Source organism: Pagrus major, chromosome 8 (assembly GCF_040436345.1).
Source record: "Pagrus major chromosome 8, Pma_NU_1.0".
Taxonomy (NCBI): domain Eukaryota; kingdom Metazoa; phylum Chordata; class Actinopteri; order Spariformes; family Sparidae; genus Pagrus; species Pagrus major.
The window spans coordinates 2003929-2021484 of NC_133222.1; the positions used below are offsets into that span (position 1 = coordinate 2003929).

Genomic DNA, 17556 nt, shown 5'->3' on the forward strand with positions numbered 1-17556 from the left:
ATTGGGTCGTGGCTCCTTCCTTTGGTTCTTTCACTGAGGAGTGAGAGTGCAGTGTGGGAGTTAATGTGATGTGTTAAACCACAGAATCACACAGGAGGTCCACGGGCCTGACGTTTGTCTATTTGTGTTCCTGTGACATGAAAACATTTGACACGCCCACATTTCTGTGACCGAGACGCTCTGCTCTCTGTTTCCTGTTGTTGTAGCGCCCCCTGGAGGAAACCGGAGGATCGTTCAGGATCCCCGAGAGGAATCGAGAGCGACACCTCGATCACAGGTCCAGATTAGAAATCAAGCTGCTCAGTGATTCATGCTGCAACTCGTTTGGACTTACAGCTGAACTGAAAGACATGAGTAACAGATCAAACTGATGTGAGGAGGATATGAAAACCAAAATAAAGGCTCACAAACACAAACACAAACACAAACACAACCTCGTCCTCACACTCTGACTTTGGATGTTACACAAGCATTTTTCCTTTAATTCAGCCGATAACATGAAACATGACAGACGGCCTGTGAGGAGGTGTTTGTGTCATATCTCAGTTGTCATCTGACGTTGTTTTAAAGGAGCAGTCTGTAGTTTTGGGTAGGAAACTTTAGTCTCCCCTGTGTTTCTTCGGTTCGTTCAGTTTTACACTGTTTTTGTTTTGTTGCCTCAGATTCGGCTGCGTGCTTCAGCTTCTGTCTGGACTTTTCTCTTCCTCTGCCTTTGCTGCTTGCTTTTTTTGGATTTCCTATTTTTGTATTTGGACAATCAGCTTCATTAAAGGAGCAGTCTGTAGTTTTGGGAGAAGAGAAGCAAACAAACAAAATAAACAAACTCTCTTTGTTTTCATGACTGAATAAACTGAATAAACAAACAACACAATTTATACTGCTTTATATTATACTGACATTATACTATACTGACATAGTGCCTCTTTAATACAGGTCAAATACACACAGGACTATATTTACTACTATACTATAAATACCAGAGGAAAATAAGGTCCCAGAACACAGTTTGAAGCTAGAAGGTGGCAGGGTCCGCCACATATAAACAAAGTAAAACAGTATAAACTGTGTTGTCCTTTAAGGTCAGTTTGTGTGTTCAGTTCATTCAGTCGTGTTGATTTAGTTTGTTTATCAGTTAATGAAGATCTTTCTCTTCTCATTAACGTTTCTTTAGTGCTCTTTAATATTTTCATCCAGAATCTTCAACATAACAAACATTTGGCATAAATTTGAAATGAATGTTGATGTTTTTGATGTTAGTCTGCAGACTTTGCTTGTTTTTGATGTGTTTGATTTTCCCGCCCTCTCTCGCTGACGTTCAGACTCGAAGCAGACGATGCATCAACGTGTTGGATTAACATGTTGGATCAACAGATTATTCGGGACCTTGTCCTCCTGTGACCAAGCTGTACATTATGTTTATGTGTCCCAGACTTCTGTAAGAGGTTCAGGGACACCTGGCTCACTTCCCTGTCGTCCAGCTCTCCTCTCACCCTCAGATGAAATTTGCTTGCCTAATGCAGCTGCCCCCAGAATAGCAACCTGGGGGCGTCTTGGCTGCCCCCTTCTCCAAACTTGAGCTTCCCTCCTTAGCATTCAACCCTTCCATCTCCTTATTGAGTGCCAACAGTGGGAGGGGGGGGGGCGCCCAAGTCGCCGACCCTACCCGGCCTCGCCTCCGGGCCGACTCCTCGGCCAATGGGGAGGCCGAGCGGATCGTGTGTCACTATAACAGAAGGACATAATCAGCGCGGTAAGTTTGCAGAACCTTACAGCCTGTCTCGGCCAGCAGGGAGCTCGCTTCTTTCAGCTTTTCTGAGGTAAGGAAGAGGGGAGAGAGTGAGTGTGTGAGTGCTAGAGAGAAAGGCTCAAGTGCAATGTCCCCAAACATCAACCCAAACTGTGGACGGCTGAGTCCCCGTGTTAAAAATCACTGCCACGACTAGTAGAGGCTGCGGCCGAGGTCAGGGGCGATTGTGTTCAGATGAGAGGAACCGGGCCTTCAGCGTGAAGCCCGGAGAGTTTGACGCTTTAGTCTTTGAGCTCAGTTGTAGTTTGTGTTTTGTGTCTGAGGAGCTACAGCTGCAGTTTTCTTGTGTTGAGCTGAGCAGTTTGGTTATAAGCTTGTAAAAAACCTGCAGCTGAGGTTAAAATATGAAGTTGTGAAGTTCTTGCAGGACATCTGGTGTTTTCTTAAAAAGCCTCTGTTGTTGTTTTTGTGCCGCTTTGGTCCGAGTCCAGGGACCCAGCGGAGGTTCATACCTGAGGGATTTACAGATGGCTTAAAGCCTTTGAAGCAGCTTTTCCACTTCAGGAGACAGAAGATGACTAATGAATTATGTAACGTCGAGAGAGCAGCGGACACGAAGCTTCTCGTTACTTCTGATCATTTCAGACGTTGATGTTACTTTCTGGATCGCAGGTTGTCTTCAGCTCAGAGGTTTGAGTTTGTGGTCCATTAGTGAAGCTGTAAATAGGCGCGGCATGTGTTTACATTAAAGAGGATAAACACTTTAACGTGTTGAACAGGAGCCAAGAGCCTCCAGACTGGATGTAAAGGAAACATCTAAAAGTGGAGAGTTTAATCACATGTTGGCCAAAACTAATTTACAGGCAGGATGAAGCCGAGCGGTCGACCTTTAACCTTCTCGGCTCCCTCGCAGGGTTAATTTTAATTCCTGAGCAAAGTGTCCTCAGTCAGCAGGGACCCTCAGGAAGATGATTGAAGGAACCATGTGAGAGCGAGACGGCCAGATAAGGAGATGAAGGTGGAATTATGGGTGTTGGTCCAGGACAAGGAACCCAATCTTCAAGTTTAGGAAACTGGATCTGGGACCTGTGCAGCTGCTCTGATGGAAATAGTTGTGAAGTCGGGACGCCTTCATGGTGGCCTCACGCTAACGAAGCTAATGAGCAACTAATCCCACATCTAGATTAAATCCTGAATAAATTCAGGTCATGTGTGTTTATCATTGAAGGGTGTTTGATCGCTTCCAGTCGGGAATCTTTACAATCACAACCGGACTGAGAGGGATTGTGGCCGTGACAGAAGCTGCTGGAAGCTGTTTCTAAAGATAAAATAAAGTCTTGGGATGCCTCGTGGATGCAGAGCGATGGGAGAGGTCAGGAGGTCGACCTTTAGCCCCGGCGGAGTCTTTTTATTCCTGCAACAGAGAGACATTCATCTCCTCTCTCACTGGTTCAAAAAACACACCACTGGCATAAATCTAAGTTTGGCCGCCTTCTCGTTTATCATCAGAGAAGCAGATTCAGGACCGAGGCTCCAATTTCAGCCCAAAGTCTGACGCTAATTATAAAACTGAAGATGTTCAGATCCAAAGTTTTTAAACCAGAATCCTTAAAAACAAAAACAAAACAACGATGAGCAGATAAAACTTCAGGAATTAAATCCTTACCCGAAAGAATTTTACATTTTTTTTGAGGTGGTGTTGAAAATATGTGCAGGCGAGCAGGTGTAGTGTGGTCGGGTGGGGCGGGGTCGTCACGAGATATTTAAGACATCTGCAACTTAATCCCGAGCTATAAATACAGCAGCAGGCTGCTCAGTCGCTCGTCTGCTCGCTGACTTGAAGTTCCTCTCTTCTCTCTCACCTCCAGGTTGCCACAAGTCCACTCTCACCATGTCTGACACTGAGGAAGTGTAAGTCACATTTCATTCACAAATTAAAAAAATTCTTTCTGGTGAGCAGTTTGACAAACTGATCTCAACTCACTCGTCGTTGAATATCTTTTTGATAATCTGAGAGGTCGATGTCGGATGTTTGAAGCTGAATTAAGATTATTTTGTCAAACTGCTGTTTCTCTGTTCGAGCGTGAATCTTCTTTGGATGATGAGCTTTAAGTCTAAATCGGATTTTCTCTCCCTTCTCTTGCAGTGATCAGCTCGAGGGTAAGTAGCATCATTTTCATTATTTAAGAAAATATCGTCCCCCTACATTGGGTCTAGGTACAGTCCGGAGCTCCATGCTGAAGCCCAGTATTATTTCTGAACCTTGCCTAACTGATTTTCCATCCCTGTAGAGAGTTACGTTTTGCTCTGGACAAAATTTGTTCCTTTGCAGGTTTGGCTTGACTCCTCCAGGTTCAAGTTGTGCGATAATGCTCTCTCTGCACACACATATATTATCCTCCCGCTGTGGCATGGTTGCAGGCACCAGTGTTGGCATCAGGACAGCGTCAAACACGCTGTGAAAAAATCCAAAATCTAAGAACATCTCGCACATTTTGCACTGACCTGATGGCAACAGGTCCTGCAGCTCTGCATGAACCATCTGCAACTGAGCGGTCGTCCTGAGCTGAACAGAAGCCCGGACCTGAAGAGTCCGGCTCTGCTCGGCCCAGGAGGACTGTGTTGTGTATGCTTAGCATGGATCCCCAGTGTACCCACATTTTGTTTTCTGTCAAAAATGGGTACAAACGGGATCTTTTGATAATGTTCTTCTGCTCCTTTCTTTCTCGGACGGACGTGAAGAATACGATGGTAAGACGCAGCCGGCAGACTCCGGATGATAAATCTCATGTCATTGATACTAATTTGTTAGTCACTTTTAAAAAAAAACAAAACCATGTGTGCTCTTACTTCCACTCTCTTACTTTGTGGCATGCTGATTGACACTAACATTTATTGAAGGAATATGAAAAAGACACAGGTTAAAACAGAGGAGATTGCGTCAGGATTAGATTTTGTCTCTTTCTGTCTTCCACCACACGAGTCGCAGAGCAGGTATCCCAGGAATCAATCACACTTCATCCATCAATGACTGACCATCAATGACCGACCTTTTACCTCCTGTAACTGCTTGCTGTCTCACCTGCTTTAGTTCCATCCGGTGGCAGTTTCCCCCCAAACTGCCGCCTCATGAACCTCCTCATGTTTCATCCACTCACCTCTTCCCCCTGTTCATTTCTCCTGCTTCCATTAACCCTCTCACCGCCCTTCCTCTCCCCCGGTGACTCGCTGCATGTTGTGTAGCTGTAGAAGAGGAGGTAGTAGAGGAAGTAGAGGTGGCCCCTGAGGCGGCCCCTGAGCCAGAGCCAGAGCCAGAGCCAGAGCCAGAGCCAGAACCAGTGGTAGAACCAGAGCCAGAACCAGAACCAGAGCCTGAGCCTGAGCCTGAAGGTATGTGGCATGGAGGGGGGAGGGGGTATTCTATCATCCTTTCCCCAGGCGACAGGTGCGCTCCGCGGGCTATGGCCAAGCCAGACAGACCCGGCTAATCCAGATCCGCACACATGTTCACCATGTCTGCTAATGCTAACGCTACCTTCCTTTCACCTCTAAGTCAAAGACGGCCCGTTTATGTCGCACTCAAAGGGCGCGAAGCTGGGATGTGATAACTTTTTTATATTTACTGTAAACTTTTAAACATATGTCGATATGTTGAAAATGATCCTTCCCAAATATTCTACAGTTACTGTACGACTAATATTTGAGTATTTTTTTGCACTGAAGCTCATGTTTTAGGCTGATACAAAGAGGCAAAGTCCGGCCCGACAACCGGCTCAGATTCTGTTCGGTTAGATTCCCGTTCTCAGTCCAAAAAATTCATTAATTCCTTCATTAATTTATCAAATCGTCTTTTTGAGAAGGTGTGAAATGTTTCTGTCAACTTTAATGGACAGTAAGAACCTCTCTGATGTGTCCAGTGTTCATGCTAACATGTTAGCATAGCTACAGTAGGCTACAATACAGCCTATTATAAATCCTTTAGTTTATGTTTTGCTTCATTATACTTACTTTACTTCACGAATAAACATGTCAACATTCACAGTGAACAAACGTTTTATTGCAAACAGAATATTTACTGAGTTTGTTTCTTTTGGCCTCTTTTATCAGTCTAACCCGACTGTACCATACGTACTCTGAGTGCTAATATAATGCTAATACTTTGGCGTACATGTTTGTTTTTTCATGATCTTGATGTGTAACGAAGGTAAGCATCAGATTACATACAAACTTAAACGTTGAGCTGCTTCTGTTAAAGGGGAGAAAATGTGCTGCTGAGCATGAAAACAAACATGTTTACTGGATAAAGAGACGAGAAAAAGATGTTTTACATCTTTTATTCATCTTTTATAGAAAATGATGTTTTACATCTTTTTCTAAATTCGCCTACTGTCCCATTATGCTAACATGCTAATGGTAAAGTCAGTGTTGTATTCACACGCCATGAAGTAGAAATTGATTTATTGCCAAACGTTATTCAAAGTTAAAGCGTGCGCTGAAAGTTGAAGCTGAAGTTTGTGAAGCGTCTGATGGCGTGTGAATGCAGATTTAAATGTTAAAGGATTTTATTCTGCTTGAAGGTGAAACTGTGGCTTCTATGAATTCATGTCGCCGATCGTCAAATTCTCAAATTCTGGCCTTTAGTCACTTTTATTTAAAGCTGAGTATTACAAATGCAACCGGCAGGTTTTTATTTAAAACCTTTATTTTGTCAGATTTTAGTGAGCCGTGTGTCTCCGACTGCTTCCACTCCTCAGTTAAAGTTTTTGTTTCTCATTGCTGTTAACATGAATGAGAACAGGTAACAGTAGAGCTGCAACGATTAATCGATTAATTGTCAACTATTAAAGTAATCAGCAGTTATTCTGACAAGCGATAAATCAGTTTGAGTCATTTTTAAAGATAAAATAAGTCAAAATTCTGGGTTGTGGTCAAAACAAGACATTTGAAGACGTCATCTAGGACCAGTCGTCCCTGAGTAAAAGTAAAGATATCGTGTTAAAATATTACTGAAGGTCGCCCGTATGAATAGCTGTTGAGTAAAAGTCTGATCAGTGTATCAGTATCTGATAATAAATGTACTTAAGTGTCAAAAGGAGGAATAAAAGTAAATGATAGGCCTGCTTGTATTTATATGTAGCCTGTTATCTGTTATTTATCATTTTTCTGATTATTGTAATTTGTTGTTTTTCGTTTTTTGTTTTTTTTTAATAATTGAAAAACGTACTTCTTTGGCTCCGATGCAACATTCAATCTGCAAAGTAACTAGTAACTAAAGTTAAATATGAAATATGAATATAAATATGGTCTCAAAAATGTAGTGAAGTGGATGTAGCACAAAATGGAAATACTCAAGTATCCGTACTTAAAAGCTTTGGGACTTTGGGAAACACCGATCAATATATTTCTGACCAAACAACATCGAATACTCGAGAAAATAATCGACAGTGAAAACGTGTTTTTATCTTTATAAACAACTTATTCCTTTAAAATCTGAGACTCTGCGATTGTTTGAGAATTTTACGACACTTCTTCCTTCGTGCCACAGTTTCATGGTTTCACTGTATTAAGCTGACTGGTGGTGACAGTACAGTTCACTGCTTGCTAACACTATTGTTTATTCTGCTTTTGTTTTGGATGCTTGCTGCATGCAGAGGCCGTTGAAGAGGAAGGTATGTTGATTTCAAAAGAACTTTCAAAAACAAAAAATCTGTCATTCTGGTTTTGGGAGGACCACCAGGGTCCAGGTCTGACGTCTGTACTCAGGGGGAGAACGCCTGCTGTTCAACAAAACATGTCTGTCCAAATTTTATCTGTCGTTCAAAGTCCAGGAGCGCTGCCCGATTGGCACTGAGAGATTGAATTCTGAAAGAAAACACACAATTATAAAAGCTTATTGAAAGACTTGAGTTTTTTTAAATATTCAGAGTGCTAGAGGAGAAAAAGGGTGAAAGAATATGAGATGCTAACACGTGCTTCACTGCGCAGCGACCCCACCGTTACTCTCTTGCTATGTGACTCGTCATCTTGCATGGCATGGAGCCGCCCGAATCTGGGTTCAAACTAAAGAAAGAAAAGGGGAAACTGACTTTGTCTTGCTTGTGTAAACATTTTTTGGGGTCAAGCCAACAAAAACATGGCACACACTGTGAGTCAAAGTGACGTCTCAGTCGAATGAAAAAACAAGAAAACTGATGTTTTTTCATAGAAACACATTCAGAGCTACTGCAGCCGCACTCACAGCCAGATGTTCTCCAAACCTCACGATCTCCTGTCGAAAAACTGTCTGATTCAGTCAAGTTTTTGCTCTTTCAGTATTTTTCTGTCGCCCTAACCCTGACTCAAACAAGGCTACAGTTTTTAACCTGAATCTAATGTGTCACGTAGACGAAACTCATGCAGTTTAATCCATATAATGCCTGAGAAATGAAATAATCTGCAGTGTTTCTAACCCGATGACATGTACTTGTCCCCTCTTCATTTCCTAACCTGCAGAGGAGAAGCCAAAGTTCAAGTAAGTTTCCCTTCGGATTGATTTCCGTTCACATTTTGACTGTAAAAAGAGAAAAACATGAACAGAAAACATGATAATCAGCACAACTCAACACCGACAACACTGTCTCCTGCAGGCCCAGCGCTCCCAAGATCCCTGATGGTGAGAAAGTGGACTTTGATGTAAGCGGACCTGAAGCCACCACACAAGGGATTTTTCTGCTGACGTCGAGAGATTCTGTTGGGCTGATTTGTTGTTTTCTGTGCGTCTGGCCCGCAGGACATCCAGAAGAAACGTCAGAACAAGGATCTGATCGAGCTGCAGGCCCTGATCGATGCTCACTTTGAGCACAGGAAGAAGGAGGAGGAGGAGCTGATCGCTCTCAAGGACAGGATTGTGAGTTTTCAGCCAGGAGCCAGCGAGGCTAACTGTTTTTATGCTAAGCTAACTTATCCAGCTGCTGGCTGAGAGACTCGAGAGCGGTCTCAAATTAAAATGTGTTTGACGCCGTGTTTTCTGTCGTCCTGCAGGAGAAGCGTCGTGCTGAAAGGGCCGAGCAGCAGAGGGTCCGCGCTGAGAAGGAGAAGGAGCGCCAGGCCAGACGTGAGGTTCGTGGTTTTTATTCTTTTACCTCCGGTGACGTCACAAATCGAACAGGAGGAGCCTCGTTGAGAAGCTGTGGAGCTGATTTGTATCTCAGTTTGCGTCTGATGACATGATGAATAACTCATCTGTTATATATATATAAATATATAATATATGGATCTAACATCAGTCCCGTTTTTTAATGGTTCCTGTGTTGAGTCCCAGAGAGTGAACGGTGGATCTGACCCGGAGGTCTCACTCTGTTCTGTTTTCTGTGAACCAGGAGGAGAGGCGGATCAGGGAGGAGGCTGACGCCAAGAAGAAGGCTGATGAGGATGCCAAGAAGAAGTCGGCTCTGTCCAGCATGGGCTCCAACTACAGCAGCCACCTGCAGAGAGTCAGTACTCCCACTAATACTCTCCACAGTATGAGTAACTCTGTGCTGTGAAGTAACTGAGTAGATTAAGTATTCACAGTAAGACTGTACAAACAATTCTGAGGAACTTCACTTGAATATTTTCATTTTTATGCTGATATATGCTTTGACCGCACTGTATTACTTTGACAGCTGTAGTTACTAGTTACTCTGCAGATTTGGATTACACTAACGATCCTATAAAATACAATATATAATTGTGCTTTCATGTTAATGCATCAATAATAATCATACAATAGCAGAACACATAAAAATGTAACACGGACGGATCATTTTGCTGTTAAATCAGTACTTTTACATTTATACTTTATATTTTCTTTATACTTGGACTCAGTAACTTTTACTTGGACCAGAATATTTTGTAAACTGTTGTATTTCTACTATTACTCAGTGGCAGAATAAGTACTTAGAGTAGAAATATCGTAGTCTTAAAATACTCCATTACAAGTAAAAAAAGTTTTAGAAAAAATGTACTAAATGTTTCAAAAGTAAAAGTACTCGTTACAGTTTTATATGATTACAGAGTATTATATTACTCTGTTTGAGAGTATTTTAATTATGTAGTTCATCAGTGTGGAGCCAAGTATAGATACTTTGTATACTACTGGGTATTTAAGTATCATTGGGTACATTTACTGGTAAGTGGTAAATAAATGTAGTGAAGTATAAAGAAGAACATAAAGTACATTACTTACATAAATGTAATTAGTTACATTCCAAGGTTTGGAATGCAGGACTTTTACTTGTAACAGAGTATTTTAAACTTGATGTGTTGCAGCTTTACTCAGTGGTGGAAGAAGTACTCAGATACTTTATTTAAGTAAAAGTATAAATACCACAGTCTAAAACTAATCCACTGAATTAAAAAAAAGGAAAAATGTACTTTAAGTTTCAGAAGTAAAAATACTCATTAATCACAGGGGCTGAAGTAAAAAGTACAATATTTCTTCAGAAAAGGGAAAATACTCAAGTACAAGAATATATCAAAATTGTATTTAAGTATATTACTTGAGTAATTATACTTAGTTACATTCCTCCGCTGCTTTTACTTCAGTAAAAGATGTGGGAACGTCTTTATTAGTGTACTCAAAAGTTGAGTAAAAGTAAAGATATCATGTTAAAGTATTACTTCGGTAAAAGTGAAAGTCTCCCATATGAATAGTACTCGAGTAAAAGTATTAAAGTATCCAATATCAAATAAATGTAGTGGAGTAAAAGTACAATATTTACCTCTAAATGTATCGCAGAGGACGTATAAAGTAGCAGAAAATGGAAATACTCAAAGTACAAGTCCCTCAAAATTGTGCTTAAGTAGAGTACTTAGAGTAAATGTACTTAGTTACAGTCCATCACCGCTGTTTGTATGTGTGTTAACAGGCTGACCAGAAGAGAGGAGGCAAGAAAGAGACTGAGAGAGAGAAGAAGAAGAAGATCCTGGCCGCCAGACGCAAGCAGCTGAACATCGACCATCTGAACGAGGACAAGCTGAAGTACGAGTCCACGCACACACACACAGACAAACACACACATACACACACATACACGTCAATATTACCAACAGGGCACTACATGTCTCCACCACTAAGAGGGGACCCCGAAGAAAGTTAGACAAAGAAGTGAAACATTTGGAGCATCAGAGGAAACAAAACTAAACTCCGATCAGATGAGATATGTAAACGCTCTCGTCCTCGTCGTGTTTGAAGGATGTTATTTAATCTCGTCCTCTCGTGTTCTCGTGTTTCCTGCAGGGATAAGATCAACGAGCTGCATGAATGGATGGTCCAGCTGGAGTCTGAGAAGTTCGACCACATGGAGAGACTGAAGAGGCAGAAGTACGAGGTGAGACTCCGGCCCTGGTTACTGTTTACAGCCGATCAGAAGACAAGTTCTGTGACTGACAGACGTTTGTTTTAAAAATATATTTGACACAATATAAATGACTAAATTAATCCTGTATAGCTTAACACACTTTTAACATCCCCTTTACAGATACTTAGTGAATTTTAATGTCTTGTTCTGACATGAAGAAAAGAAGATTATCAAGGAGGGAATTATTAATTTGAATTTAAGTTTTGATATTTATATTTTCTTGAAGTTTTCCCGGTTCTGTCTGTTGCTTTGAAACATTTTCAAAGCAACAGACAGAACCTGGTACTTTAACATTTTCTTTGAGTCGTTTAAGGTGGATTTTTTTTTTTTTTTTTAATTAATTAAAAGTGTTTTTAAGTTCTAACAACTTTGTTTACTTTTGCTAAACTTTGTAGAAAAACATTTTATATTCTTCAAATTAAGGTTCAGGTACCAGGAGCTTAAAGCACAGAACAGTTAACATGAATCCACAGTACACACACATGAATCTAATTTTAAACATCACAGGTACATTACACACACTTTGATTAAAGCCATAAATCCACAGCAGCTGTGTGTTGTTGATGTTGACGCTGGCGTCCTGAGGTGACGTCCAGCCGAGCGTGTCTCCAGATCTGAACCCTCCGTGTTGATTCCCCCCTCCAGGTTACAACCCTGCGTAAGAGAGTTGAGGAGCTCAGTAAATTGTAAGTAGAGCTGAGCAGGGGCAGTGTTTTGCCTGATAGCTTCAGGCTAGCTGCATGTTAGCATGAAGGAAGGTCAGAGAAGTAGAGCGCCGCCCTGCTGGCCGAGAGAGGACACGACGCACCACCGAAACACGACTGACAGAAAGACGTGAAGAGTTTGTTTCTGAGTGACGGCTGCGATCGACAAGTTCAGGATTCAGCTGTGAGTTTAATTATTATTATTATTTTAGGAGGCACCACAGCTTTAATTAGAAACATTTAGTATATAATAATAATAATATAATAATCACCAAATATGAGTCAGTTATCTCGACTCCACTTTCGTATCTTCGCCGGATCAGGATTCAAATTTTCTTATCGCTTTGAAAAATAACTATACACATATAATCCTCACAGTATTTAACTAATGAGATTAATTTTATCTTTTTATAAAAGCCTAACTGTATTTGTTTCTCCTTATAATAAACACGTTTTTGTTAGGGATGTAAATGATTAAATGATTAATTGATTAATCGATTAAAAATGTATTAATGACAGTCAGAGACGGGCACAAATACATCAGAAAGTATCTTGTTACAAATTACAAATACTTGCTTATAGAATGTATCAAAATAAAATACAGGAAACATTTTATACAAACTGATATTATTACATTTCAGACGGGAGCTTCACATTAAAATGACGTCATTATTTTATGTAATTTATCTTGTTTTTTAACTCCTAATATAGCCGACTTTAGTTTCTGTTATTAAACAACAACATATGTCTGACGATGACGCTCCTGAGTTAAACAAACTTATATTTTTATTAGCGACGTCACTTTAATGGATCAAACTCTTCAGCTGTCAGCAGATATCAGGTGTGAAGGTGGTGCTGAGCTCCTCCACACCTGACTGAGCTTCAGTCAGGTGTGTGAGCGAGCGGTCCGACAGGTAAGTAGAAGTCTGTCGAGGTTTCAGAGTCGAGCTGAAGCCGAATCTCTCAGAAGTGACCGCGTTTCTTTCTTTTGGGAAACCACCACGGGCCTTAAACGCAACAATCATCAGATTATTAAGACCAGCAGGTGTTTCTTCCTCTGTGGTTTCTTCTGTGTCGGATGATTAATTGATAACCTGATTTGACAAATAACAGAATTCAGGTCAAAACATCCATTTGAAATCAAACTAAAGTAAAACAGAGCAAAACTGATGATAAGCGCGCCCCCGTGGTCGGTTTCCCATGATGCCTCAGTCTGCAGCTTTCAGCCCACGGAGCCGGTTCAGGAGAGCAGAGAGGAAGTCCTTCTCCTCGGAGGTAAACGTGTTAAAGCTGCTGCTGTGTCGCTTTTTCAGGTGCTCACGTTCAGGAACCGCATCGATGAGTTGCAGAAGCAGTAAGTACTGTCGTGATGCGTTCACTGACACTCCAGCTGTTGTCTGCGTGAAGACATGACTGTCAGAACCGTTCAGGACAGTCGATGTCAGTTTATGGCACAGAACAGTGGATCAGTTGGGCCGACACATCAGGTCCATGCATCAAATATGGCAGCTTGGTCAGTGGTAACTAATTACAACTACTCAGATTACTCATTTTTTGGGTGCTTGATTGAATGCATTAAACATCAGTGGTTAAAAAGTAACTAATACTCTGAGCAGCGTTTGAGAAGACTACTTTGTACTTTTACTGAAGTATTATTTGGATACCATTAGTTTTACTTGTAATCGAGTAATATTTTAGGGATGTAACTGTACTTGTACTTGAGTACAGATTTGTCGCAGTATAAAGAACAAGTAGAAGTAGTAGAAGTCAGAAGTATTGGATGTTTGGGGCATTTGATGGGTCAAAGTACTTGTACTTTACTTGAGTATTCCCATTTTCTGCTACTTTTTTACTCCACTACATTCATTTGATAACTTCAGTTAATAGTTACTTTACAGATTACATGCTGCATCAGAGCCAAAGTAACTAATTTTTATAAATATTTATAAATATTGGATATTTTTAATTAATATAATAATCGAGCAGGCTTGTAATCAGTCGACACAGAGTTGTATAGTCTGTACATTTAATTATACATATTATTTACTTTTACTCGTACTTTTTGATACTTAAGTACATTTAATATCAACTACTTTAAAAGTTTTACTCAAGTATTTTTCGTATGTGTGACTGACGTACTTTAACAACACTGGTCACACGCTGGACTTTCATCAGGAGATCAGGATTTAAGTGTCAACGTTGACTTGTTTTAAAGTTACATTACGTCACGTAAGTCGACTGAATGAAGTCATTTTAACCCAAAGCTTCATGTTTTTCTACACAGAACCGAACCTCGACCCATAAAACATGATGTCATAGCGTGTCAGCTCACTTTATTTTGAAAGTCAAACCAGATGTTGCATATTTAGGCCACTGACGAGCTGCTGTATTTGGGGAGTTGTGAATGAGAACGTTTTGTTTTTTTCACGATGGAAAAGATTCAGTTTTAATGAACTGAACTTTTCAGTATTTCCACTCCTAAAGCATGAGGACTTTCTCAAATACTCTCGTCCATTTTTTGTGTCACTTAGTTGAGACAAAAAGCCATAAACACACCAAACCTCACTAACACCGCCGGTGAAAGCAGGCCGGAGAACAAGCCGGCCTGGAGGTTCAGGTAGAGATCGAACCTCTTTCACCTCACAGGTCGACGTGTTCTGGTCGCGTCCGCCGTGAACTATCTGTAAATATTAAATTCCTTCAGTTACGTTTTAATCACTAAAATTATAAATCTTCAGGAAACAGATAAACTTTTTGTTTATTTAAAAAGCCGACACCATTTTGAAAGTTTAGCACGGTAGCTAACCAGCTAATAGCAGTGATTGAATGTAACTAAGTACATTTACTCAAGTACAGCTTTGCGGTACTCGTACTTAACTTGAGTTTTTCCATTTTCTGCTACTTGAGCTACATGTTGGAGGCTAATATTGTACTTTTTATTTCACTTTTAACAAAGTAATATTTTAACACGATATCTTTACTTTTGGGATTGTTTTAGTCCCTTTTTTTAACATTAGCTTTCCGTCTTTAATCAGTTTAACTTTTCTCACATGAAATCTGGTTATTTGTGTCACATTGTTTGAGGAAAGTTCCCTGATGTTCTCTGAAAAAGGATGAAAAACCTTTCAGAAGTGAAACTGGTCGATATAAAGTACGATTGTAGCATCAATACCGTCTGGACAACCAGACATTTTACGTGTTATTTAGCCTCCAGGCTAACGAAGCCGTCTTCAGCAAATATACAAACTAAATGTTAGACACTCACAGACACAAACAGCGCTGATTATATCCTGTTAAAAAGTCCAGTTACGATGTAGAGCAGTGCATCCTTTTTCAGTGTGAAGGTCGGGACTCTTCTCTTCGTACTGACCCGGTTATTTCACTGTGTGTGAGAGTCGAAACACTGATATCTGTGGGACTCAGAGATGATTCAGGTTGTGAAGGTAAGTGCTGCACGAGTTTGAGATTGATTTCCGTCTTCAACGTGTCGAGAGACGTCTGATGTTGTTGATGTGAGCGGCGGGAAATTTTGCATTTTTTGCCGCTTAGCATGTCGACCAGAAATCCCTTTGAAAATGTGACAATTTATTTATTTATTTATTTTCTCTCTCTGATTATTTTGGAGTCAAAGCAGCAGCCTCAGTTTATCACAAACATTCTCATCGTCCTTCCAAAACCTTGTCAGCTACTCTTTGATCATTCAGTTACTTTCTAAATTTCAGGAAAATGCTGCTGCTGATGATAAAATCATTTGAGAAAGAAGACAGTAGCAACGTTACTCAAAGGTTTCAGGACGATGACATAAATATACAAAACAACTGTTACATGCAACAAGACAGAAAAAAGAAGAATTCATCGTCATCTTATCGTGTTGATGAAACATATTTGAACAAGAGGGAGAATAAGTTTGTTGCTTTCTATGCTAATTAGCCTTTCGTTAGCAACAGTCTGCGATAAAAGCACGCAGTAAAACTTTTACAACACTTCAAACTCAATAGTGTTTATCTGTAGTGTTTATATTTAACAGTTTATCTTTGGGAACTTCTGAAAAAGTTAATTTTCTGACGGGATTTCAGACGACATGCTAGCAGACATGCTAGCAGACATGCTAATCAACTGCTTGCGGGAAGATGCAAAACATCCACCTCCATTTCCTCGTACAGTTTGTGTGTGACTGTCCTGTTCTGACATGTTTCCATCTTCTTTTGTGTTTTTCGTATTACAGCAGCAAGAAGGGCGCCGCCGCTCGCCGCAGAAAGTAGATCGCCTCGCCCCGCCGCTGCTCAGAAACCAAACTGCGATCGTCTCGGACACACGCCTGATGAAACAATGCACACTGTGGCGAAGGCCGTAGCTCGGAAGAAGCCAGTCATGCTGAGGTCTACTTTGCGGTTATCAACCCACGTCTTGAAACATGCAACCAGGAGCCTTTAGCTGCTGCTCAATAGGAATAAAAAAAAAAGAAAGCCTACGAATTCTTGCTCGCCATCTCGCTTCCTCGCCCTCCACTGTTTGGTTCTCAGTATTTTTGTAAATAAAGTGTGACTCTTCAAGCCATGTCTGTAGATCTGTTCTTATTCAGAAGTCAATAAAGTTCAGTGTTTGTAGCCGTGTAATTTTAAAGTCGTTTGTTCAACGCTGTTTTCTAACTGCAGAGTTGAATCGGATTTTTTGTCAGAGCAGGATAACGAGGCTCAGCGTTTCCCCAGAGACCAAATAATCACCACAAAGTCGTTTATTTTAATATTATTCAAGGCTTCAAGGTTCATTTTACAGCACAGAGCTGCACAATGAAACAAAAGTTATGAAGCTACACACACAGAATAGAATAAAAATATATACAGTTACTTATATTCATACAGACAATGTCATTGAAAATGTCAAATATTCAATATAAGTAAAATCAAAAGGGCGCTGAAGGAAAAGGAAAGAAGAAGAAAAGGGTTTAAAAATGTAAAAAAAAAGAAACAAGTAACTCTGGTTTAAAAGTTTAAAGGCCGTCACTTCCTGCTCAGACAGCTGTTTCATCGTGGAGTCGATCTGTGATGTGATCATTCGTCTTTTCAGAGGTTTGAATCTGTGAATCTTTGTCTCGTCGACTGTTCTCACAGCAAAATGTCTGAAAGTTAACTTCCTTTTCTCACATTTAAACTCGGAGCACTTGATTCCACAACTCTTTGACTCCATGAAAACACATAAATGAAAACTTAACCTTTGTTTTTAAGCCGTGTTATCCATGAGGAAGGTGACACCGGCACAAAATGGCTGCTACAGGGCATCACACCACATGTTGTCCATCATGTAAAACTCACTAAATCATGTCAATCAGTCCGTTTGTGTTCCTGACTAATAAAGTCGATGACGTCAACTAAAAGCTTCATACATGAATAAAATCTGGAGATAAATGTGAAAATGTCTTAAAACTGAGACGAGACATTGGACCGAACCAAGACCTGCAGGAAACAGGTCAAAGGAAGTAAAATAAATAAGAGACTTCTGGTCACACAGTAACACCAGAGTCTCCAGGGGACGATTACATTCATCATACATTTGTTATATGTTTTTATTAACATTGTTGCATTTTAAACGGTAGAAACCAGGTTTGAACTCCAAACGAGCCGCTTTCCTTCTATACGTGACAAGAAGTTCTGACCCAAGAGGCAGCGATGGTTCAAATAAATTGTTTTATCAGAAAATACGAAGATAAAAAGTGTTTTTCAGGTGT

The 17556-nt window shown here is 40.5% G+C and overlaps 1 protein-coding gene across 1 annotated transcript; it reads left to right on the forward strand.

Annotated features, from left to right (window-relative positions):
* Window positions 1–1760: 1760 nt before the first annotated feature.
* On the forward strand, window positions 1761–16282 carry tnnt3a (troponin T type 3a (skeletal, fast)). The gene is made up of 14 exons (XM_073472955.1): window positions 1761–1817; window positions 3616–3658; window positions 3894–3907; window positions 4997–5137; window positions 7399–7416; window positions 8240–8258; window positions 8374–8419; window positions 8517–8633; window positions 8768–8845; window positions 9106–9219; window positions 10636–10748; window positions 11007–11097; window positions 11773–11813; window positions 16057–16282. The coding sequence occupies exons 2-14, from the start codon at window positions 3639–3641 to the stop codon at window positions 16091–16093; spliced, it is 849 nt and encodes a 282-aa protein (XP_073329056.1). The 5' UTR covers window positions 1761–1817; window positions 3616–3638; the 3' UTR covers window positions 16094–16282.
* The last annotated feature ends 1274 nt before the right edge of the window (window positions 16283–17556 follow it).